Source organism: Brachyistius frenatus, unplaced genomic scaffold, assembly GCF_029030835.1.
Source record: "Brachyistius frenatus isolate BFR_SWC_R1_liver_20210118 unplaced genomic scaffold, ASM2903083v1 Contig_15, whole genome shotgun sequence".
NCBI classification, from domain to species: domain Eukaryota; kingdom Metazoa; phylum Chordata; class Actinopteri; family Embiotocidae; genus Brachyistius; species Brachyistius frenatus.
This window is the reverse complement of record NW_027210614.1, coordinates 6,010,034-6,034,205: the sequence shown is the minus strand read 5'-3', so window position 1 is coordinate 6,034,205 and position 24,172 is coordinate 6,010,034. Positions and strand designations below refer to the sequence as shown.

Genomic DNA, 24,172 nt, shown 5'->3' with positions numbered 1-24,172 from the left:
AATAATAATATTATTATTAATAATAATAATAATACCAATAATAATTGTTGTGTTTGTCGATTTCATCCTACCTCCTCTCAAAGTCAGTGTTTGATCTATTATCTGAAGGCTGGTTAAGTGAATGAATTGCTGCTGTGGCTCAGATGGTGGAGCACACTTCCTGTTCCCCTGGTTATCATACAGCAACAACAGCAAAAAAAAAAATGTTACACAGGTTGCAATAACAATATAACATATGGAACCGTAATTCTATGGGCATGAATCTGTAACAGTAAGAAGAGGAAAAATGGAAAAATGAAAGATCTTTGTATGTTGTCTATTTAGTCATTTAACTGCAGTGGGACAAAAGCCTGAAGAAAGACAGAGTGACAAGAAACTGTGTGGTCTTTAATAATGTAGTCAGGGAAATTATTGTGTGAGACAGATCAAATACAGGGTTAATAGCAGTACTTCACACTCACACGCATACGGCTGAGTAGATTAGCCTGAGTGGTAATGAGTTTACAGTCAAGTGTTTTAGCAAAGATACTCTCTCACACACACACATGCACTTTTCTTAATTAAAACGCATACAGGGTTTGAACCAATTGCAGGAAGAGACTTGAACACTGTTTACAACAAATCCAGTTTGAATCCATCTTTAAGAAATCCCCTGGCGTACACCTATGAGTTTTAAGAAGTCATAATAAGGATATGTACATTTAGTTAATGTTGCTTGAATTTGCTCTTGACTGTCTTGATTTCAAACAATATACATGTGTCCAGTTTCGTATGTCTTGTCAGGACACATGCTAGGGTGTATGAAAAAAAGAAAAATCATATGAGAGGAAAAATATTTAAAGAAACACATTTATGTTTATGTATCTGTGATTGTATATGAGAAGCCAAATTTTTAGCCACATTTTTAGCCAAATTTTATGTGTGTTTTTTTGTGTGTCACATTGGGGAGTCTCACTGTTGCTGTAGCTGATTTGTAGCCTCCTCCAGGTGTGTGTACGAAGTCTGCAGACACAACATCAAGTCAGGGCAATGCACGCGCTGCTCCCACACTTCTCCTGGCTCTCTGAGCAGACCCTGCAAGAACCACCAACACACAGGGCCATTTATTACAGAATAAAATGAAAAGAAATAAACAAATTGTTGAAGCATTAAGTAAAATACATAATGCTTCAAACATAAAGACATTCAACACAAGACTATGCGAAAATGAAGTAAAATGTAACCCGCTACAACAGTATGTTAACTGTTTTTAAAGACATTGACGTTCTATAGAATAAAGGCATACATTACATCAGACAGGCAGTATCTCTAACTGGTTAAATTCACTGTTTTTTAAAAAATTTTCTCGTAATTTGTTTATTGAATATATGCAAACATGAAGGAACACTGTAATTATGTTTAATTCTTTCTTCCAGTGCTTAAAACGCAAATAGTTCAATTATATTGCTGCTTTTTGCTCTGACCTAATTCATCTAAGTGCAGTCCAACTTAACACAGATTTTTTTAGGACCAAATCTCACAAACAAGTCAGTTAAACTTGAAACAGCTGTCTGTCATTTCAGTCTTTGTACATCTTCTTGACATTGTTGCTCCTTCCCTTGAGTGATTGGTTTCTTATGTCAACTGATATACCAGATTTGCAAAGACAAGAAAAGTCATTTTAGTAACAAGATTTTATGCCTCTCGCTGTCTAACCTCACTTCGCCCTTACACCCCTTAAGACTTCATGACGCTTGTCACACTATCACTATTTACAGTACAACTAAGGACACTGAATACATGTGAAACATATCCAATAGAATAGTTACGGTCTTAACAAGTCAATTCAAAAGTAACCTCACTGAAAATAACTCAAAATTTGTTTTAATTGTTTTTTAAATAAATGAAAGTAAGTTGAGGCCATTTTTCTTTGTTGCCATTTTTGAAAGGCAGACAATCCTACATGCAAAGATATTCTTCAGTTACAACTACTAAACATATATTTAAACCTATATGTGAAGTGAAAAAGGATCCCCCAGCAGATCCTCAAAAAAATGCATTCTTGTGAACAACTTGTGAACGTGCATATGCTCATTTCTGAGAATTATGTGTAAACTTTGCGCACTGCAGATTATCTTAAATGTTTTTTCTTTGTTTAAGGTGACCTTCAGTTGTTGTTTGGTGTTAAAAAAGGAGGGAGCATGAGGGGGAGCGATAGAGGGAGGGACAGGGACCCTGTCCTTGCTCCTATCGCCACGGGATCAGTGGCCTGGCCTGACCACTTCCACAGCCAGCACCTCAACCTTATCCATCACCACCAGATAGTTATCACACCAGGGATGGAGGGGGTGTGGGGTGTAGGGGTGAGTGCAAAAGAAAGAAAGGGGGACTTCCTGCACTAATGACACACCCAAGCACACACAAAAAAAGAGACGTACAGGGAGGACAGAGAAAGACAGACATGTATAAACAGAGACTTTCCTGACACCATCAATAGACTCACCCCCACTACAGCCAGCTGGAGATGTGTGTGTGTCAAGTGTATGTATGTGTGTCAAGTACAGCTAATAAAATAAGGCACATCCACGCCTCATTTCTGCTCACATGTTTTACATTACTAGAAACTAATAATAGGGAAAGCACTTTGCTATAAAGAGCTACAGAGCGTAAATAACACAAATAGTGAAATGGCTCCTCATCAAATCATCAACACACACATGCACACATACGAACATAGAAACATGCACAACCTATAAATTCACTAATGCGCCAATGATCATGATATAATGTGCTAAAACAAACTCATTCGAAAACAACCGCTCAGTTAGCTGCACTTCGGCTGTTGCACTGCTTAAAGCATCATTCAAAAATACTTTCAATATTAACATGGACTAATATTCAGAATTCACTAATATTAACCAGTTTTAAAGAGAACTCATGGGATGTCCATATTTGAATGATCTAAGACCACAGTCTAACGTGCATGGCCCAAATGCATGTAGGTATGTCCAAATTCACTTTTGCTAGTTTAAGGGCAGATAATCTGAGCTCAGATTTAGGCACATGGTGAAAGGGGTTCTGTCACAAGATAAAAAATAAACCAATCAGAGTAATTTCCTTTAAAAGCCAGGTGCACTTGAACCTTGGCAGATTGCTATTACAACAGTGGAATTGCCAAGTTGTAGAAAAGAACAGCTCTGTGCAGCAGAAACAGACCTGCTCATGTGCAAATTGATGTAAACAGTCTTCTATTTTTTTCCTAAATTTTTTTGCATGTTTGTGCACTGCCCATTTTGTGTAACAAGCAGAGTGTATGCATGTTGTGTACACGTCTATGTATAGTGGTAACTTAATAATGCAGCCTTAAATTGACAGCAAAATACTACACAGTTAACTTAAGACAAGGTTTTTTTGGTTAATCACACAATCACTTCCAGCTGCCCCCAGATAGCAATGAACTCACATTTCGCTTGATAACATCAAGCTTATGGATGCTTGTTATTTAACCAATGTGAGTGTTGGATGAGAAAATGACAACTGTTTGGGTCTGAAAGTAGCTAAAACACTTGCGTTACGCTTGGCGCTGCTTTGTGCTGGGTGTACGTTAGGGCTTTATAACCTCAAATGCTATCAAACGTTGGTTAATGCAGCTTCATGTTTTTAAAGATACAAAAGGCTCTTAAGCAAATTCAAATGAGATATTATGTTCCAATGATCCAAAAATATAGGAAAAATACGATAAACTTCCTGAAACAGAAATTCAAGTAAAATATGTCAATTCCTCATTTTAGGAATAGTACAATTAAATCCATATGTGCCTGTCATGGCACAGATCATGCTGGTGTAGAACATTAATTGGAGCTGTGCTTGGGACCTACTTTTGATATGCACTTAAACTGTCATACACAAACATCTGATCGTAACACTCTGCCACACAGTCACACATAGCTCTCACTGAAATACGGTACAGGCATTAAATGACTCTGCGGAGTGGCCCCCAAGAGAGCTGTCTGCCCTGCTTTAATGATATCATTCTTCTTTAAAAAGAGTTTTAAAGGATCTCTGCTTTCATCAAGAACCATCCCCCATGGGGCAAGAAGGAGATGTTGGGGGGCTCTCGTAATTAGTATGACACTTTGTTAAACTAATACTCTGTTTCACCTCCTGCGCATGCTCTAATCCCCTGTTTGCCTCAGAGTCAGCATCTCTTGTATATATGCTCTTGCATACTGTTGTGCTGTGTTTCTCTGTCTCCAACTGTTTATGCCTGTCATAGTCCTAGTTTTGACCATCATCACCTGCTGTTTTTTGCTGGCAATGGGAGGCAGTTTGGGCTTAGAGTAGCAGGTTCTGCTGGTTTTGATCCATGGGGATCCAAAAGTCCCTGGGAAACTGGGGTCTGTTGGGCCAGGGATGCCCATGAGACAAGCTCTACCCCTGGAGGCCAGCCTGGGGGGGACCTGGTACTTGACCTGCCTGAGCAGTAGCTCCATCTCATGGGGGGCCGGCCTGAATGGAGAGTTGAAGACCCCTGGGCACTAAGGAAAGAAAGGGCAAGAGAGGGAGAGGTTAACCTTGTATTATATATATAACAATATATAAAGTGAAACAGACAATTGTTGCTAACAATCTGCAAGATTAAAAGCATACATGTATTTTGGACAGGCATTTGTGGGCGTACCTCTTGCTCAATGCTCATTATTGTTGTTTTTTACATAACAGTGTACTGAAACTGAAAATATAATAAAAAACAGTGTTGAGTGGATGACATGATGACAAAGGTCCCCAGCCATATTCATACCAAGGATATTGCAGTTACTGTATGTTTCATGGATTTTGAGGCACAAGTCTGTCCATAAATTACTAAAAAGTAATTTTGTTTATCAGGGGGACCATCAAATTGTAGAACCTCCTGGGACAGCTTGAAATGAAACTAACAACTGTTAGTCATTTAAAGTATTACCGGCGATATTCTGAGGTAATTTAAAACATCAGTTGTGTTAACATTTTTTACACAGTTTTCCCACCAAAGTTTAGTCTATCATTGTCCTTCATATTATCCCATTAAAGCTGGGGTAGGCAGTACTTTCTCTTTTTGGCATCACTGGATAAAAAAATCCACAATAACCTTTCAGCAAATTGTAATTCAAGTGGCCTGAGCGAAGCATAGACTGTATATAAAAGTGGAGGTAGCTTCTGGGTCTGTAAGATAAAGCTGATGTGGAAGTGTCTTAAACTGCAAAGCCACAGAGGACCGCTAGGGTTTGACTCCAAGAAGGCTCTGGCTCCATAGACTCATATTCAACTTCTTTCATGAAATACAAAGTCAATGTAGTTTTTTTCCACGAGTCATTTTGGTGTCATTTGGATTCACTCCTTCTTATTAGTTTTCTGGCAGTCCACCTGAAAATAATTGTGTCATTATTTAGAAATTGTGCCTCAAAAGCAGTGTTTTTGGGGCGTGTCTTTTTGATTGATAAGCCTTCGGTGCAATCAGGTTTTCGCTTTTGATGGGAGGGGCAAAGTTTCCTCGGGTTCCCAATCAGATCAAGTCATCCCCCCAGCTTGTCCAAACATGGTCATTTCTGGCTCCAAACCACTATAAACTAGCATGATAGCGACGGCCAAAATCCGAACTCGGAACTTAATAGCAGTTCACAAACCAATGGTTGACGTCACTGTTGGTTGCTGTTTGGTGCGAACCCTGGATTTCTGGACCTCCTCTCGACTCTACCCTACGAGAGTTTAGGCCAATCACAGGTAATTTCAGAGAGAGGACGTTCCTATTGGCTGCAAGTGCCCATCCCCAGATATTAGGCCTGATTCAGTGACAAACCATTTTTGAGAAAAAGACAATATTTCATGAACTGGCAACAATTAAGAGACATTGACCCCTCTGATTCAACTTCTTTTCTTCCAATGTGCACGGAGGGCAACCACTACAAGTTCGGTCAGCAGAGCAGGACGCCGGGAGTGCACACCAGGAAAAGTCTGCGGGTGCAGACAAGAGACCCAGTCAACAGCAAAAGTTTGGTGGTTTTTTTTCCTTTTCCAAAAAACTGCATATGCCAACTTTAAGTCAGACCTTGAAATGATAATAAAACTCACTATTCAGGATCCCCTCTGACAACAGGTGTTATTTTCATTGACATGGATGGATGGATGGATGGATGGATGGATGGATGGATGGATGGATGGATGGATGGATGGATGGATGGATGGATGGATGGATGGATGGATGGATGGATGGATGGATGGATGGATGGATGGATGGATTGATTGATTGATTGATTGATTGATGGATGGATGAATAGATGGATGGATGGATGTAAACAAATGTACACACACAAAATAAAAAAACTTTGCCTCACTGGTCCTTAAGTGGGGTAGAGATTTGCCACAGCTTCAGTAATAATTATTCAAATCACAGTGATCCTTTTGCCTGTGTGTTAATTACCAGACCAAAGCTTTGAGTTGGAGGACTCTGTATCTACTCTATATGCTAATAACAGGCTTGCTATTTAGGCCACTCTAAAAGAGTGGGACAACAGAGAGAGGAGAGAGAAAGGACATAAGTGGGAAATTGCTTCAACTATATCAACCGAAACCTCACTCTTTCTAAAATAACAAATTACAAACTAGTTAATTAGTAAATGTTTCATTATTAGACCATGAGTACTTTTTATCTAAATGTCAAGTGTTGTACAATGACAACAGAGAAATGAATTCAACTCTACTGACCCTGATTTCTTGTAGGCACAACTGGATAACAGCAATGTTTTTACTGATGGGTCCCCATCTCAACAAAGAATTAATGAATTATTTTTGTTGTTCTCAAGAACTGCCTGACACTCTAACTATGAGGAACACTTTGCATTAGGGATGAGTGTACACAGCTATTTTAAACAGGGAGAGACAGGAGGATGGCAACGTAGACACCACACAAATACATACCCAAACGTAAATCTTACCACTCGAAAAGACATACAAACACACCACGCACGCACGCACGCACGCACACACACACACACACACACACACACACACACACACACACACACACACACACACACACACACACACACACACAAGTACCAACCTAGCTACGGGAAGAGCAATGATGTTGACCCCAGGAACATAGCATCTCTGTCTCTGTCAGAGGGACTTGGGGCCTTTTGGTAAGCTGTGTATGTGTGTGTGTGTGTGTGTGTGTGTGTGTGTGTGTGTGTGTGTGTGTGTGTGTGCGTGCGTGCGTGCGTGCGTGCGTGCGTGCGTGCGTGTGTGTGTGTGTGGGCTGGGGTCCGAGAAGTGAGGAAGGATGAACTGTGTGGGAGAGCCATCTATTCACTGCTGACAAGGTCAGAGCTACGAAGGGAAAGAGTCCCCTGCCATATGCAGAGAGAGAGAAAGAGAGAGAGAGAGAGAGAGATATGGACAGAGGACAGGAAGAGCACATAAACTTTCCTTCTTGCATATTCATAAAATATTTTATGTATTTAGTCGAGAAAGACAGCTAAAATGATGCACTAATAGGGATACAGCCCTACAATACAAAGTACTCTGAGGGTCATGCCTGATGCAATCTTCACTGTACTGTAGTTTTCAACACCTCCATGATGAAATGTTTAAAAGTTGTGTATGTGATTATGTGTCTGAAGTGAACATGGGATACCTGCTGGAAGTGGGTAGTAAGCCAGATGATGACGATGCTGGTCGCACAAGCATGAAGGAGAGAGAGAGGAAGAACCAGATACAGAGAGAAAGGGATAGAGAGAGCGAGAGGAGTGGTGGTGCTGAATCAACAGTGACCAGTGTGCTTTGTCTTCATTATGATCCCAGTGGGGAGTCACTGGGATGCGTAGATGCCACACGCACACATACGCACACCTGTGCCAGGGGAAGCACTAAAATACTCCACTCAGCACATCAGAAGAGCCATGAGGACACATACTTACTCATGTGCGCGCGCGTGCGGGCACACACACACACATACACACACACACACACGCACACACACACACACACACACACACACACACACACACACACACACACACACACACACACACACACACACACACACACACACACACACACACACACACACACACACACACACACAACTAAACTCCACACAGCCCACTTGTGTTGACAAAAGGAAAGAACGAGGACTTTTTTCTCTCTGTAGACAGTTTCTGGAGGAACTCCCACTCAGTAATGTTTATCTCACTGCTCGTGTGAGTCCCTACATATTTACCCGTGCATGTGCATGCGTGTTTTCTCTAGAGCATACTGTACATTTCAGATTGACACAATGACACCTGATAATAATAATTTTGCAGTCTGTGCAGATGGGTTTGGTTAAAACAACATTGTCTGACGTGGCTTATCATCCATGCTTGCAACCTTTGTTAATGTCATTATTGCACTTTGGAATTATGAAGGGAACATGGGATTCTAGTGACAGCACTCTAATATCTACTGTATATTAATTTGAGAACTTCAGACCTAACCATTTTCATATAGCTCAGGTTATCAAGGAATCAAAATTTTAAATTGATCTCCAGTCAAATATTGGCCTCATCTGTTATTTCATTTAATATATGTGCATTAGGGAGTGTGTTTGTGTTTCTGTAGACAAACCTGCTTCGTACTGAGGAGGTGGTGTAACCGGTGAGCTTGGTAGACTTTGGCTGTCTGCTCTCTTACCATCTCCAGACAGTCTCTCTCTCTCTTCTTTAGTTCCTCGAGCTCGTCCAGCTCCCTCCTACAGGGCACACAAAACATACACAAACATTTCTGCAATTCAAATTCTCACTTCCACTTAATTAATTTACACGATGTGTACCTGACAGGGATCAAAGTTTAATATTAATACATGTATAATAAACAATAGACTTATGCTCACACACCAAGGTACAGTAAGTCTGCTGAATGGTAATGATTGACCGGATACAACCCATACATTTTATTAAATATAATTCTACATCCCTTGCTTTAAATAGACTGTTTTGATAATACTCTTTTTCAGACCAAATTGATGTGTTATGTGACACATAATCTGGAGATTCAGCTGACCTCATATTTTAACACTATATATATATATAAAAGACTTGAGCACAATGTCAACCTCCTGCAAGTACATCTGTGCATGTATTTGTGTGTATTTCTAACACAGTCGTCTGTTGTAAAGCTCACAATTCCCTTAAGTGTCCTTCAGATGAATAAAAAAACTGCCTAATCACACTGGGACAGCCGGGGAGAGACGGAGGAGTTGTTCGAGAAAAACAAGAGAATGAGTCTGAAAGGAAGGAAAATAGCAAAGTGAGAGCATGAGAGGCTCTAAGTGGGAGGATGATGGATATATTTCATCACCGCAGCCAGGACAGGTCTGTCTGTGACATCTGTTAAGCGAAGCTGGCTAAATGGGATGCATTAAAACCCCATACACAGCAATTTCATTCCGCAATCACACAGCCTTATTGTTGCAAGGGGGTGATAACTTAAAAGGGGAATTGGAAACAATTACTAAAACACACATGGCATGATAATGTGAAAACACGCACACAAAGCTACGAGGAAAACCAATCTAATTCCACAAGCGCAATACCAATAAGAGTTTAGCCATAGCTCATCAACAATCCTGCGTCTTTTTTTTCTTTCCTTATCCCTCCTTTTTTTCTTTAATTCTTCTCTACTGTTTCTTACCCTACCCAACTTCTGTTTTCAATTACAAGCCTCCACAGACGAATCAACATATTCAAAGTGTGTCTGTAATGTGAGGTTAACACATTCGGCGGCTACTGACATTTAAAAAGAAATCCCAATGCGTTCCCATTGCCTTTGCATTTTCATTCCCTCCTCAGCATCAGATTAAATTACAAAATAAATGAAATATGCAGAGCACTGTGCAAGCGTGCATGTGGTAAATAGAAGAGAAAGTCTAAATGTGTTTACGTAATATTAAGCACAGTAATTTAATAGTGTGTAGATGTGTGTGTAAATAATAAGGTTGCTTGGCCTCTATTTGTCCACCTGGCTAACAGGGATATTACTTATTAATGTATAGTATAAAGTTTAGGTTTATTGTGGGACAGTCTGGTTCACAAACCAATTGGTTCTGGTGTGCATATCTGTGCATTTGTGTTAGCGCATGCATTAATAGCACTTTCAAAAATGACTGCCAATGTTTTTGGGGGTCAGGACCCGTTTTCATATGTCTGTATGTGTTTGAGCTGAGAGAGAGTGTAAGTGAGACTGTATTGGTGTGTGTATGTGTATCAGAAATATGTATGCGTGTATCAGTGTTCATACTACATGTTCATACACTTTGCTTGCATACGTGTCCATATGTGTGTATGTGCGTACGTGTGTGTGTGTGTATGTGTGTGTATGTGTGTAGGTCAGGCTGAATGGGTGACCTTTGCTTCCCAGCCCCCAGCCCCAGTGTTATTAATTGCTGTGTAGTGGACAAAAGCCAAACAGATTTGTAACGGCTGAAGGCACCTCGATCTGTGTCGACCCAACCAGCCGCCACAACATACAACCCTCATTAGCCCTGTTCGGCAAGCGGCACATGCCCTCTGTGCGTGTGCGCGTGTCTGCATCTGTGTGTGTTTGACTGAGTGAAAGTGAAAAGAAAGAAACATTTGCTTTAATTCCAACTTGTAACTTCTCTCAGTTATGTTTGTTATATTAATCAAAAATGATGCCTTAGAAGGAATCTTCTGAGTTGATCAACCATGACAAAAATTCAACCACACAAATGTGGAATATCTGTTTAGAGTACAAACAGTGAGCCACATTTAAGGCGATTACTTTTTCATTCACAATTTTACACACCCAGAATACAGACATTTTATTGATTGCCTTTATTGGGTAAAATCCAGATAAATTCATTATCGTATCTTTAATGGGTGAAAAGATGGGGAAGCAGAATGTCTATGTTTACAGTTATTGAAAACATAACTTTAAAAATGCATATTTTTGTTACCAAGCGCACTCATTGAACTCCTTGTACCAATGGTATTTTTCCACACACAGAAAACAAATCTGAAACAAAATATGTTAATATAATAGGGCATTACTGCCCGTACTAACAGCATACATGATGCTTTAAATGGTGGGTACACATTTAGTGGTTGTGATTTCAATAGCAATATTGTAGTGAAGAGGATCCTGTGGCATTAGAGGTTTTATTTTGTGTAGCCATCAGACGTGTTATAAATCAGTTCAGTTCAGTATATGTAAATATCAGACAGATTGAGCTTTAAAGTTTTTTTGAATATAGAAATTCTATATCATTACAAGAGTAACCGCAACAGTAATTTGATGTAATTCTGTTGTAAAATTACATTATTATTCTACTCTACTACTACAACTGTTTGCAACAGCATCTCCGTAGATTACATTAGGCATTGATATGTTACTTAAAGTTTCAATATAAAATTGTAAATGGATGTATCCAGTAGATTATGGTTCACTAATGTTTACACATTAAAGTATTATTTTATTATAGCATGCACACTATAATTACTGGACACTTACAATGTGCTTAGCATGCCATATGATATGGTTCAGGCCCTCTGACAGCAGACTACTTTTGATGGCTGCTGAACTGTTGGACAAAGCTAATCAACTTGGACTACTTTCAAATGATTGAAACCCTTACTGACATTTTCACCCTGGACTTTTAACTTATTTAAATGGATAATATAGTACAGCTACATTTCTTACTTCTTCCTCAATAATTCACTCCCTGGTTCACAACAGGGCGCCAAGGACTGATGGGATATCAGAGAGTGAGGCATTGTGGGACAGCAGGCCACACCTGCGGTCGTCCAGGCCAGCACCGGAGCAGCTAATTGGCCAGGTTCTAAATATTTAATGGAGGCTTGACCTGATTGGCTGTTTAATTGCTCCAATTGAATGATTCAATAGCTGGCAACGAGGGGTTAGTCAGCCAGTCAATTTAGACACTGACTAGCTCAATGTATCGAGCCTTCAACACCCTCATAACACTTCCTTTTCATTTAAGTGACTGACTGATTGATTAATTCACTAAAGTAGTAAACACCACGAAAAGGTATGGAAGCAACTGAGGAATCCAGTGTAGAGAATACTGCCAATCAATATACGTATGGTAAAAAAAATAAAAATAAGAAAAACTGACAATTTCATACATCTTACATACTTTTCACTCTAAAAAGTAATTTTCTAAAGAGACAGGGAGAGCAGTGCACCCAAATTATACTACAACAGACACACACACGCACTCTGAACATCCAAATCCAATCAGACTGACGGAGTGAACTTGTCTGCACCCAAACTGGATCAGAAGGAAAGAGCAGGAAAAGAAAGACTGACGCATAGAAGCGGAGAGTGATCGCAGGGCAGGCCCGCACTCGCTCCACTGTAGCAGCTCTCCTTTCATGAATGTCCTTGAGAGGGACACAAGAGAGGGAGGAATGAAGACGGCTGGAGCAAAGAGAGACAGGGAAAAAAGTGGAGAGAGGAGGAGAGACAGTATAGCACCAGAAGAAAAGAAAAGAAAAAAACACACTGGTGCTGCTCAGCCTAGTGACAGTCCATAAATTCTCCCTGAGTCTCCTTTTTTTGTACTCTTTAGGATAAGTTAAAAGACTTTGCCTCGTTGTTGCAACATCACAGGGAGAATTATTTATCTGATTATGGCAATAATAATTACCCAGCTGTTTATTGCAGATAGAGGAATAATTCATGCAGTCAACAGGCCGTGTTAGTGGCGGCAGCGATGACACCAGCACATTTAGTAAATATGCAAAGCGGGCTTGCCCCGCTTTCCTAATTGCCCCTATCGTCCCACTGCATGCCCTTATTAAAGCCCAGGAACTTTAAGTGTCTCCCTGACAAAGTGATAAATTGTTGGGGTATCATGGAAAACTATGGCAGAGTGGGGACTGCACTGGGGTCCTGACTTCATTAGGCTATGCAGAAGGAGAGGAAGGATGAATGAGGATGGACACTGAAGCACAGTGAACCTGTGGCAGAGAGAGAGGGAGAGAAAGATATAGCGCAAAATAGATTGAGAAAGAGAAGGAGAAAGAGAGCGGGAGGAGGCAGCGATTAAGGGAGGGAGGCAGAGAGAGGGCAGTGGATAGAAGAGGATGGTGTAGGTGGCATGGATTAGTTGGCTGCTGTACCTAATGAAATGACACAGATGCTTTTAAGCTGGGAAGATCTGTCATGAGAAAAAGAGATTGAAATAGAGACTCGGCGTGAGAAAGGACAGAGAGAGGTTTGGCAGTGTATGTATTCCTCCTGTATCATTACCATGCACAGCTGATCAGCCTTCACTAAACGGGGACCATTAGTCCAACTTTGAATAATTTATGCAGCGGTTCGGACAGACAGACAGACTTGGAGAGGGAGGGAGCGTTCTGGTGGATTAAAAAGCAGACCTTTGCGGGGTGACTGATCAGGCAGTGTGCGATCCGAGGGCTCAGCAGCAACACGGAAAGGATATTTTAAATAAATGCCGGCACGGCGTTAATTGATCGTGACCCCAGCAGCACTAAATAAACATGTGATTAACTGGCGAGAAAGTGACCTCAACACCCTAAACCACTGTGGAGGAGGGGCAGTGTATGTGTTTGTGTATTTGTGTGTGTATAAAGAAAGTAGGGATGTCATATGGTTGACAACAAAACAGCAAGACTAAACCTGCAAAATAAATCACATCTTGTGCCTTCAATTTATTTTATGGTTCTTTATTTCCAAATTTCTCTCATCATTTCAAATTTTATTTTGGTGTTTAATTTTCCATCAGAATGATAAAAAAAAAACATAAACTACAAAATACCAGCATACTGGTTTTCATATTACAAGATATCATAAGATGTGTAAACTTTGGTCTAATTATACATACTTTTTACTATAGATTTTCTAAATTCTGAAGTACTTTATAGTCAAATTTGATAAAAAAAAATATATTATAAGCACAATGATGCCAACCACTGGTCATAAGTGTCAGAATACTTGAAGCAATTGTGTGTGTTTGTGTGTATCTGTTTTTGTGTACTATAAAAGAAAGAAGCTTCTTTGATGGACTTTAACAGTGTAGTACCTCCTACCTCTAAAAGGGGCAAGGAGTGTGGAGGAAAGGTGGAACGCTGGCGGGGAAGTGACGGGGGAAGTCAGTGATCCAAGGAGCACTTTAACAAATTTACATTTAATTTTAGCAGAAGCCTAAAGATATTTTCGGTTAAAATATATTAGCAACATTAAAAATGTGACTATTAGCTAAACATGATGGTTTTTTTTGTCAAAAATAAAAGATGGCATATCTCTAGCAGTAAGCCCTGGAGCGCAGAATGTTTTATTAATGCACGAGCTGCGGTTCAAATCAGAGGCTAATTTTTAATTTCTTCACATCGTTCACTTCTCTCTCTCTCTTAGCCTCGAGCACTTTAAAGGACTGCTCTCTCTCCCTCTTCTTTCTCCTCTATCTCTTTGTCTCTCAGTCTCTTTCATTCCCTCACTTTTCCTTTCCTCCTACCCCAGTCCCACCATCATTTTAAAGTTGTGGGAACACAAGTACAGCTTTCAACCAACTGCCCTTACACTAATCAAAATTCTTTCTGGTCAACACGTATATGAAGACTCCCTTCTCGGTCTTTTAGTAGTCCCCCGGGCAAATATATGTCCTAACAAAATATATAGGGTGACAAATTCCTCTCACTGAGAAAGCTGTCACACTATGCCGTATGTCAGTTCTAATATATCCTGAAGAATACTGAAAACTGTATTTTAAGATGAAAAATATTCTAAAAACAATAGAGTTTGAAGTGAGTTACACAGGAAATTACAAATAGTATAAACTGGCCGCTCAAAATAAAAGGCAATAAAGGCAAATTGTCTGCTCTCTTAAGCCTCATATACAACACCATTTTTTTCTTACCTTACAAGCTCATTTTTCACAGCTAGTCCTTCCATATATCTTTTGCGTGCGTAGAAGTTATGAATATACTTCTTCACAAAGAATCCTCTCCATTGTCGTTGGATCTGAGGGATTAGAGGTTAGGTTATCAATATTGTGCTTGATTGTTGACAAAATGGAAGGGGTTTAAAATAGCAATTATTTTAATACCTAACACTAACTTGATGTGTCCTCTGCGAAGACAGTAAGGTCACTGCAGGAAAAGCAGTAACTAATTCAGTCCTGGGAGTGATACTGTCTTTTTAAATGTTTTGTTTGTGATGGTATTAACATAAAGGCAGGACACTTTTAAACCAAGTATAACCCTGTATGCATTTTTTACCCTATGGTGACAGAGGGACACTCCAAGGTGGGACAGACAACTGTCACAGCTTCATATATTTAACTGTATCAGGCCACAATGATTGAGGAGGCTCCAGATTACCAAGCACACACACCCACACACACCCACACCCACACCAGTGGACCATTTTAAAGCAAGGGGGCGGATGTCCTTCAGACTAATTAGGAGATTAAAACAATGGCAGGTAAAAGAATAATCACACTATGAGGAGAAGAAGAAGAGGAGAAAAGAGGAGGAGTGGAGGATGGGGAAAACCAACAAAGAGCAAAATGAGAATTAGCATTGATCTGCCAGTCAATAGATAATTTTAAATAAAGTAATTGCCGCCTCTCGAGTTCTTGCTGACCTTTGTTGACTAGTGAAATCGATGCTGTTGAATCTAATACAAATCCGAGGTGCGGCATGTAAACACTGGTTTCTATTACGACCTTAATACATTATCCTCTGTTAGCTACCACATCGTGATAAAGACAACAGGAGGGGAGAGAAAAAAAAGAATAGAGTCAAAATTGATTCAAAGGAAATATCACAAGGGGATTCTGAGATGATTGCTTCTCCCTTTGTGTCTCTCTTTCTGTCTATTTACACACTGAATACGTTGGTAAAAGAGTACAGATGTCCTTCACTCATCCATTTGTGGACGGTGAAGAAACATTATTGCTTTATTATATCCAGGAGGTGCATGTGTCAGAAGACATGAGATGGAGACAGAGATTGCAGTTCTGTACTTTGTGATAAAACTTTCAACAGGTGGCATCATAAAAAGGCCAGGTCCAGGTGCTAGATATATTTTCATAATATCAATTAATCATTTATGATTTTTAAATTTCTGAAGTTTTAGTAACATGTAATCGATCTGTTTGGAGAATTTCTATGTCTGCATTTGCCTCATGATGTCTCTTTGGGAGCTATGTTATCTCGTTGGGAGCTGTGGGCAGTGCACAGTGCAGCGCCCTGGGACCAACTCCACTTCTGGGGCCAAAGCCTTGGTCAAGGTTAGTGGGAGAAAAATTGGAGCACCTGCAAAAATCCCAGACAAACACAGAGAAAACACTCTGCACAGAAAAGCCTCCTCTGGCCCTTGTGGGGTTATTAACCACTGAGCCAGCAGCCCTTTTCACATAATTTCCCATTAAAATGCCTATTGTTTCCCATAGGAAACTGTGGTTATTTTAAATGGGCCATAAAGGCCTCATTTCTTTAACTTCAGAAGCTTCTGCTTTGCTCTACGTGGTGACATCACCTCTAACCTTTCATCCTGTGACCTAAACAGCTGGGTCAAACACTTCCCCTATACCCATGTCTCTCCTATAATGTGACATTTATTGAAACGGCAGGGTGGTCGGCTTTATTTGTTTGGGTTTCTATTAAGTATAAAATTTGAACCGCTCAATTTCCAGGCTTTTCCACCAATATGAAAATCTTATAACCATCTCTGTCTGGCTGGACAGCGACACACCCGCTTCAATAAACACTAGTGGATTTTTTTGTTGGTCTATAAAACCCTTTAATGGTTTAGGCAGAATGAGGCTGTTAGCCTGAAGAGAGGGCTATATGGAATTGTAAAAACATAAGGTTTCTGTGAAATATTCTTGTGTAAAAGTGCCAAAGCATCAGTCACAGTTACAGTGTTATAATTTATGAGTTTAACAGTAGTAGCTGCTAAGGGGATAAAGAGAACATTTGATGGGCATGAGCACTGAGAAGAAATAAAAATAAAATAAATACTGCTAAAAATGAGATACAAGCCAGACATTGATATAAAGTATAGCCTTCTGATGGTAAGGGCCTTTTACCAGGCACTATGTATAAATAAAAGCAGGTTTAATGATACATATTTGAAGTGGAAAGTGTTTCTTAATTTTTGTTTACCTAATTCTGATAATAAATTATGTATAAAATGAAACTGTACAGAAATGTCAAAATGGTGCCACATTATCAAAAGTAAGAAAAAAAAGGGCTGCATATAAGATGAAAGAATTTTCTATGATGTACAGTGTTTGCAATGAAGTAGTATGATGAAGTGCTTTTGGGCTGCTATTCACGGGGCCTCCTATTCACAGTACACAGAGCAACAGCGTGTCCCCCAACCACGACACTCCATTTGCTAAAACAAGACACCGTGGTGATATTTACCCTGACCGCCATCTCATTGTAGAAATTCATCTTCATGATAAAATATGCCTCCTGTGAACACAAAGGAAAAGATGGCGTTACATCTTGTCTCCCGGCCCTCTGATCTGTCCACAGCAGGCGTCAAAGATAAAGAGCTCTTTATACATAATACATTGCACAGAAGCAGCGCAGAGAGGGCCACTGTAGAGGGGAGCGGGGGAGGGAGCGGGGCAGAAAGAGGAGAGAGGGGAAGCAAGAGAGACAGGAGGAATGAGAAAAAGTCAGAGGGATGGAGAGAGAAAGAGGAAGAGAGAGACAGCGAGAGAGAGAGAGAGAGAGAGAGAGAGAGAGAGAAAGCGGTTAGTGGGACTTTGTATCAAGGGGAGGACGGTACTCTCTTAATACACCAACGCAGACAAGGGCCAAGAAAATCTATGGTAGTCAAGCAGCGCGCTAATGGAGATGTATGACGGCCAAACGCTCTCCTCTGGATTTCATAATCAATGACAGCACTGCCACAGAAGAGACTAACAAAAGGCCAGAGAATATTCAGCAACACGCTCAACGAGCCGTCGCAACACCAAACGTGCCAGCCGACCACTGGGGGCACATTTCAGGAGCAAACTGGAGTGTCGGCCATAAAAGGGATTCATATCTCAACACGTCTTTTTTAATAACGACAGGGAAGAGAGGGAAGAGAGGAAGGGGAAGGAAGACAAAGACTTGAAAGGAGGTTGTAAATTCAGCTTGATGTTTTGGGAAGAGGCTTTGTGCACGTCACATTACACATGATAAGGTCCGCGGGAGAGAAAAAGACAGACAGAGAGGGATAGAGGAAGTGAAGAATGGAATCTCTCAGGGATAATTCAAAATACTACACCGTGGCAATTTTGAGTGATTCAAATTAGTGCTCGTCTGTTTTCAAATGAGACCAAACAGCCTCTTTTTTAGCCCATATGTGTGGTGTGACACATCCTTCATTGTTTATTTCAACCCCCCAACCCCCCCCTTCCATTTCTTGAACGCCTCCCAAACGACGGCTGGCAGTTATGCTTTAGCAAACAGTCAATTTACAGGCATGATAAATAGCTTGTTGTGATACGTTTACAAAACTCAATCCAGGGGAAAATTATACGTGAGAGCGCTGGGTATTGGATCCGGTATCAACAATCTGTTCAATTAAGAAGCAGTTGGAGGCAATATGCTGAAAATGGGGCCTTGTTTTACCAAAGCACACACATAACACACACCCACACAACTCTTTCCTTTTTTTCTATATGCATCCCAGGAATTGCAATATAGATGGAATTCCTTATCATATTGCATCATTTTTCCTAAGTGCTAATTTCCCAATGTGTAATGACTGAATTATATTTCTTAAGGTCAGACGCAGGGACTTAGGAATATAGCAATTGAATTCTAATGCATGCTATCATAACATAATCAATATATCTATAGCCGTTCCAGGCACTGGCTTACCTTCACCATTTGTCTGACACGTGCCCTTGCTGTGAAGCCCCGCCATATCTTCTGTATAATGATTGCCTTCTTGTGCAGATGGCTGTAATAAAATCGTATTGGGGAGAGGATTGGATGGGTATTTTTTCGAAGTTGAAATGAAGGAATCCCTGAAAAAAGTTATTCAGATAAACACAGAGGGAAATTAAATGGTGGATTTCTTTCTTTGATCATTAGCTGGGTTGTTTATCCTCAGAAATCATCCAGTTCAGTACATAAAGGCTAAAACCTAAAAGGTTTCTGTAACTATGAGGGAACTGTAGATTAAACAAAATACCAAGCTAAGAGCAAAGATGTTTTGAGAACTGTATTCCTGCATGCAATGTAATTAATTAAACCACAAAATCCCATAAAATCACCAGTCGGAATAAACTGTGATCTCTTTTTGGGAGAAAACAAAAAAAGAGAAGAGTGACTTACTGCATACAAATGTTAGGCTGTAAAATGATTAAAATTAAAAGAAGGTCAGGGAAACATTATGCTTACAAATACAAGCTCTCACAACACACACACACACACACACACACACACACACACACACACACACACACACACACACACACACACACACACACACACACACACACACACACACACACACACACACACACAGAACATTTCTGCTCTTCCAAGCTTTTCCATCATGTCCGATGAGCCTTTCACCCCCTTTAGTCAGCCGCACACATTTGTATTCATCTTCAAACATACTCTAAATGCAAGTCCACTGCGATTCTCTGCCTCCAATGAGGCCATCAATTTCCAAAAGGCCATTTATATGCCCAGAAAATCAATGCTTATAGTGGGGATAGCACAACCCCGGAGTTGCACTTAGGCAGCTAAAATTGTTGCTAATTATCCACTTAACGCATTGATCAATTAACTAAAGTAATCTGAATTAACCTACTGTCTGGAAGTTTGTCTGCTGACCCTGCAGAATGGTGCTGGGGTCACAGTATAGGAACAAGCACAGGGATAGAGACATTCATTTCTCTGTGGAAGGAGCACAGAGTGCAAGCGACATTTATTCCTCGAGGCCATTTGCAAAGCTCTAGAAGTGGGATAATTATGGCAGTGAGCTAATATCAGGGTTTCCCTTGAAATTAACTCTTACAGGCCTGTCTGAATGTTGTACAAGGACAACCAAACCTCGAAATGGTACATAACATATTTAGGCCTGTGTTGTAGGTTGGTTTGTTTTTTGTTGGTCTATGGCATATGAAGGAGCACTAAAAAAAAAAAAAGTCTCTTTTTTTATGGTTTACAGGCTCAAAATGGATCAACACACTCATCACGCATAAACACAATATAAAAAAAAAAACCGTCCCCTTGGGGATTAATAAACTAACTATCTATCTATCTAATACCTGAGGTAAGCCCGCACCTTGCAGGCTCTGAACCAGCTCTGAATCTGGGTGGCAGCATGGTTCTCCTTCTGTCTGGTCTCTTCAGCTTGGCTGCAGGACATAAAAACAATGACAGTCATCTGCAGCTCCATTAGCTCATCTTGCTGTAGCATACCAACGTTCATGAATACGCTCCGCAGATAGTATCACAGCCACACGTCGATGTGTTTGCATGTGCTGCTATATGCTTTGGAGGGGCTGGCTTGTCGTGCCGATTCATGAAACGTACATTATTATTATTATTATTATTATTATTATTATTTTTTAAGGCTAAAAGCTGAAGCACCGTCTTTTGGTAAACACAACTCAAATCTAACGCAACCGTTGTTTGTGGCATACAAACGCTGTTTGCTGGTGACGCCAAGAATACCGTCACACACAAAACAAAACAAACACAGGATGCTTTTACCACAAGCCTGACACGATAATTAACCAGTTTGCCGAACGGAAATATGATGTTGGCGTTAATTAACATTTCAGGTAACGTAAAAATAATTGGTGACTTCCAAGACGCTCGACAACTGCCAAAACGATCCTGCTTACATGAATAAAACGTACTCGTATGTGTACGAACATTCATGTGTATATATACGTGTATATATATATAGATATAAACACACCTGTTTCTGTAGAAGTATTCCTTTTTAAACTCTTCAACTTCACTTTGTATTTTCAGCAGCTGCGCCATGTCTACTCGGGCATGAGTTTACTTGTTGTCCTGACAACACAAACGTCTCCCAGGTAACTGGAGATGCGTTCAGAGCTTTTAGGAAAAAAATTACTTTTTGTCCTGATATTGAGTACTTCACTGAAACACCTAAAAGAGTTTGACTTATGATACCACTTACCCTACAGTGTATAAAGTATACAAATATAGTATTCATATAAGGACGGATTATGAAAGAATAGGTCCCTGGACTCAGAAGTGTAAAAGGCCAACAAAGGAGCCAGAAATTGAAAGCCATACTGACGTGAAATGCAGACATTTTGTGTTTCCTACTCTGCGTCTTGCAGATGTTTGGCATTATTTTGCATCTGTTTATGTTAATATTGCATCTCTTTCTTTTCTTTCCTATTTTTGTCTTTTTATGGTCTTTTGTGTCACATTTTGGTCATTCTGTGTCTCATTTTGATCATTTTGCATCTGTTTGTAGTCATTATGTCTCTCTTTGTTGTCCTTTTATACCTCTTTGTGGTTGTGTTGTGTCACATTTTGTTAATTTTTTGTCTTTCTTTGGTCATTTTATGTTACATTTTGGTAATTTTGCTTCTCTTCACTATTGTCTTGTGTCTCATCGGTCTTTTTTTTTTTTTATCTCGTTGTGGTCGTTTGCATTTATTTCTGGGTTGTTGGTTTTTTTGGGGGTGGGGGGGTGTCATATGTTTTGCATCTCTTTGTTGCCATTTTGTCTGTTTCATTTTTTGTCTCTTTATTTGCACCTCTTTTGCAACTCATTTTGTTTTGTCACAGTCTTGGATATAGTTCATATTTCTGGCATCAGACCAGGGCCTGGCACCTTGGGCCCTTAGGCCTGTGGCCAGTAGACCCATTCAGTAATCTGTCCAGATCTGTGTCCATTATGGTTGATAACGTTTATCAACATTATTTGTGAAGTTAAATGCACCTCATAGCTTAAGTAGTCAGGATGGAGGGCCAAATGAGAAAGTCAGCCCTTTTGTTTGTTTGTTTGTTTGTTTGTTTGTTTGTTTGTTTGTTTGTTTTATCTTATCCCAAAAAACAAATGACCAGAATTTAAATTCTGACACATGCTGACTATTTAGTCCCTGATTGGCATAAATTCCTCTTCAGACTTGACTTTCTATGTCCTATACGCCTATGAGATTTCTAAAAGGAAAAAATAAGTTAAACAGAACCTATAAATAAACCAAATAAAACCAATTACAAGTGAACAATTTCCAAAGGACAGTTGTGAAATAAAAGACAATTTAAAAAAAAGATACATTAAATTCATGAAACAATGATTTACTATTTAAACTATTTAAATATTAGTTTACAGACATATTTCAAAACAATTTATTTTGATTGACCTACAAGTTTTAATATGCAGGGACTTCTCTAATAGACTAAAAATAATTGTAGAAAAGGCCCTGTTGATCAACTCCATAATAAATTATTAACAACAAAACTAATACATAACAGAAATTAAGAGTTTCTCAAAAGATCTTGTCTTAAGATGGACTTAATTAAATGCAACACATGCCATTTTCTTTATTTAGTCCCCCCAGCCTCCATCCCATCACAACCACTATTCTACTACTGAAGCAAATATGCAATTAAAATAACATAAGAATAGGAAAGAAATTCCAGTAAAGACATTTTTAAAATGACTGCTCTGTGGATGCAGATTGTGGATCTATGTATTGATCTGCCAGCTGCCTCACTTCTCCCATCCATGCCTTCATCTATTTCCCTCCTTTTCTGACGTTATCACCCTTCATCATACAGTTATCAGTTTATTTCTCCCTGCTCTTCCTTCTCCAGTTCCCCTCATCTTCTCTCCACTCCTCTTCAGTCACATCCTCCTGTCAGAATGATCACTGCAGCAGGGCGTATGTGTGTGTGTGTGTGTGTGTGTGTGTGTGTGTGTGTGTGTGTGTGTGTGTGTGTGTGTGTGTGTGTGTGTGTGTGTGTGTGTGTGTGTGTGTGTGTGTGTGTGTGTGTGTGTGTGTGTTTGTGTGTGCATTTTTTTTTTTTTATCTGTGCAAGGAAAGATATCTGTCTGGCCAGTGGTCAGAGGAAAAGACTGTCTGTGTTATAGATTACTCCTTAGAGACAGGGAAACGACAAATAGTGAAAGTGAATGAGTGCGTGTCCATCTCCATGCTCTTTCATGTGTGTGTACCGGCATGCCTGCTTCTCTGTGAGCGAGGCAGTGCACTTGTTTGAGTATCTTTTTCTGTCTCTCTGTCTTTCTCCGAGGCCAATTTGCTGTCTGAGGGCCACCACAGTGGCGAAGAGCAGTAGGCAGACGTCCTAGGTAGAGTTATGGCTGGAGGGTCGAACCCATGGTGGTTCAGCTCATCCATCGAAGGGCGGTGGGAGGGCGGCCACCCTGGTAATTACTGGAGAAATGTTGTTGTGACAAGAGGGTATGAACAGCGTATGTTGGTGAGAGAGAGAGCGAGAGGGAGAGATTTTTAGGGAAGTGTTGTTTTTGACATGACTGTAAGGACAGCTGGAAGCTATTCGTCCTGCCACAACACTGATTAGGTGTCACCAGGTGCGTATCTCTGAGAGAGCGGCACAAACAGGAGAGTGAGAGCATAAAAAGACATGCTGTTTACACTCTGTCTAATGACCCACTTCTAGACCCAGCCTGACTCACATCTTCTCCATGTCCCTCTGTGTGCAACACACTCTTCCATCAAGGCAGTTCTTCCCCCTTTATCTTTTCAGATATCCTTCTCTACGTCTGTCTGCCGATGTATCTCCACTTTTCTGTTTTCTTTCCTCATCCTCGGTCAGTTCTCAGTCAAAACATTTTCCTTGCTCAGTGAGGCAATAAGTCCTTCTCCACAATTACCCATGGATCCCCTCTCTCTTCTTTTCTCTCCCTCTCTCTCCCTCTCTCCCTCTCTCGCTCCATCTCTCCATACGGGGCATGTCATTTAACATGCCTCCAGTCACCTCTCACAGTCAGGAAGCTCATCCAGCCAGTCATTCTCCATGCCCATTGTTCCTAAATGAGGGCCATATGCGCTGTGGCCAGCACTGGTCATAAAGACACACACACCAGTGGTGATACCAGTGTCTATTGGTGAATGGGTGTGCGTGAGAGTGTCACACAAGGTTCTGCACTTTGCGTGCGTATGAAT

The 24,172-nt window shown here is 40.3% G+C and overlaps 1 protein-coding gene across 2 annotated transcripts; it reads right to left on the bottom strand.

Moving 5' to 3' along the window:
- Positions 1-375: 375 nt before the first annotated feature.
- On the bottom strand, positions 376-21,024 carry spata17 (spermatogenesis associated 17). 2 transcript variants are annotated; one of them, XM_069693782.1, is made up of 8 exons: positions 20,956-21,024; positions 20,297-20,386; positions 18,894-18,975; positions 17,436-17,486; positions 14,918-15,021; positions 8,623-8,746; positions 4,278-4,517; positions 376-1,074 (listed from the first exon to the last, which is right to left on the bottom strand). In XM_069693782.1, exons 1-8 carry the CDS (start codon positions 21,021-21,023, stop codon positions 952-954), a joined length of 882 nt encoding a protein of 293 aa, XP_069549883.1. In that variant the 5' UTR covers position 21,024; the 3' UTR covers positions 376-951. The 2 variants fall into 2 exon arrangements, with proteins under 2 accessions (XP_069549883.1, XP_069549884.1); XM_069693783.1 differs by having other exon boundaries at positions 4,456-4,517.
- Between the last annotated feature and the right edge of the window lie 3,148 nt (positions 21,025-24,172).

Excerpts from the sequence above, each read along its gene's own strand:
- spata17 (XM_069693782.1), bottom strand. The coding sequence starts at position 21,023 with ATGGCGCAGCTGCTGAAAATACAAAGTGAAGTTGAAGAGTTTAAAAAG. Across the intron at positions 18,976-20,296 it reads AAGGTGCGGGCTTACCTCAG|CCATCTGCACAAGAAGGCAA; the intron begins GTATTAGATAGA and ends ATTTTATTACAG. Across the intron at positions 8,747-14,917 it reads GTGAAAAATGAGCTTGTAAG|GAGGGAGCTGGACGAGCTCG; the intron begins GTAAGAAAAAAA and ends TGTGCCCTGTAG.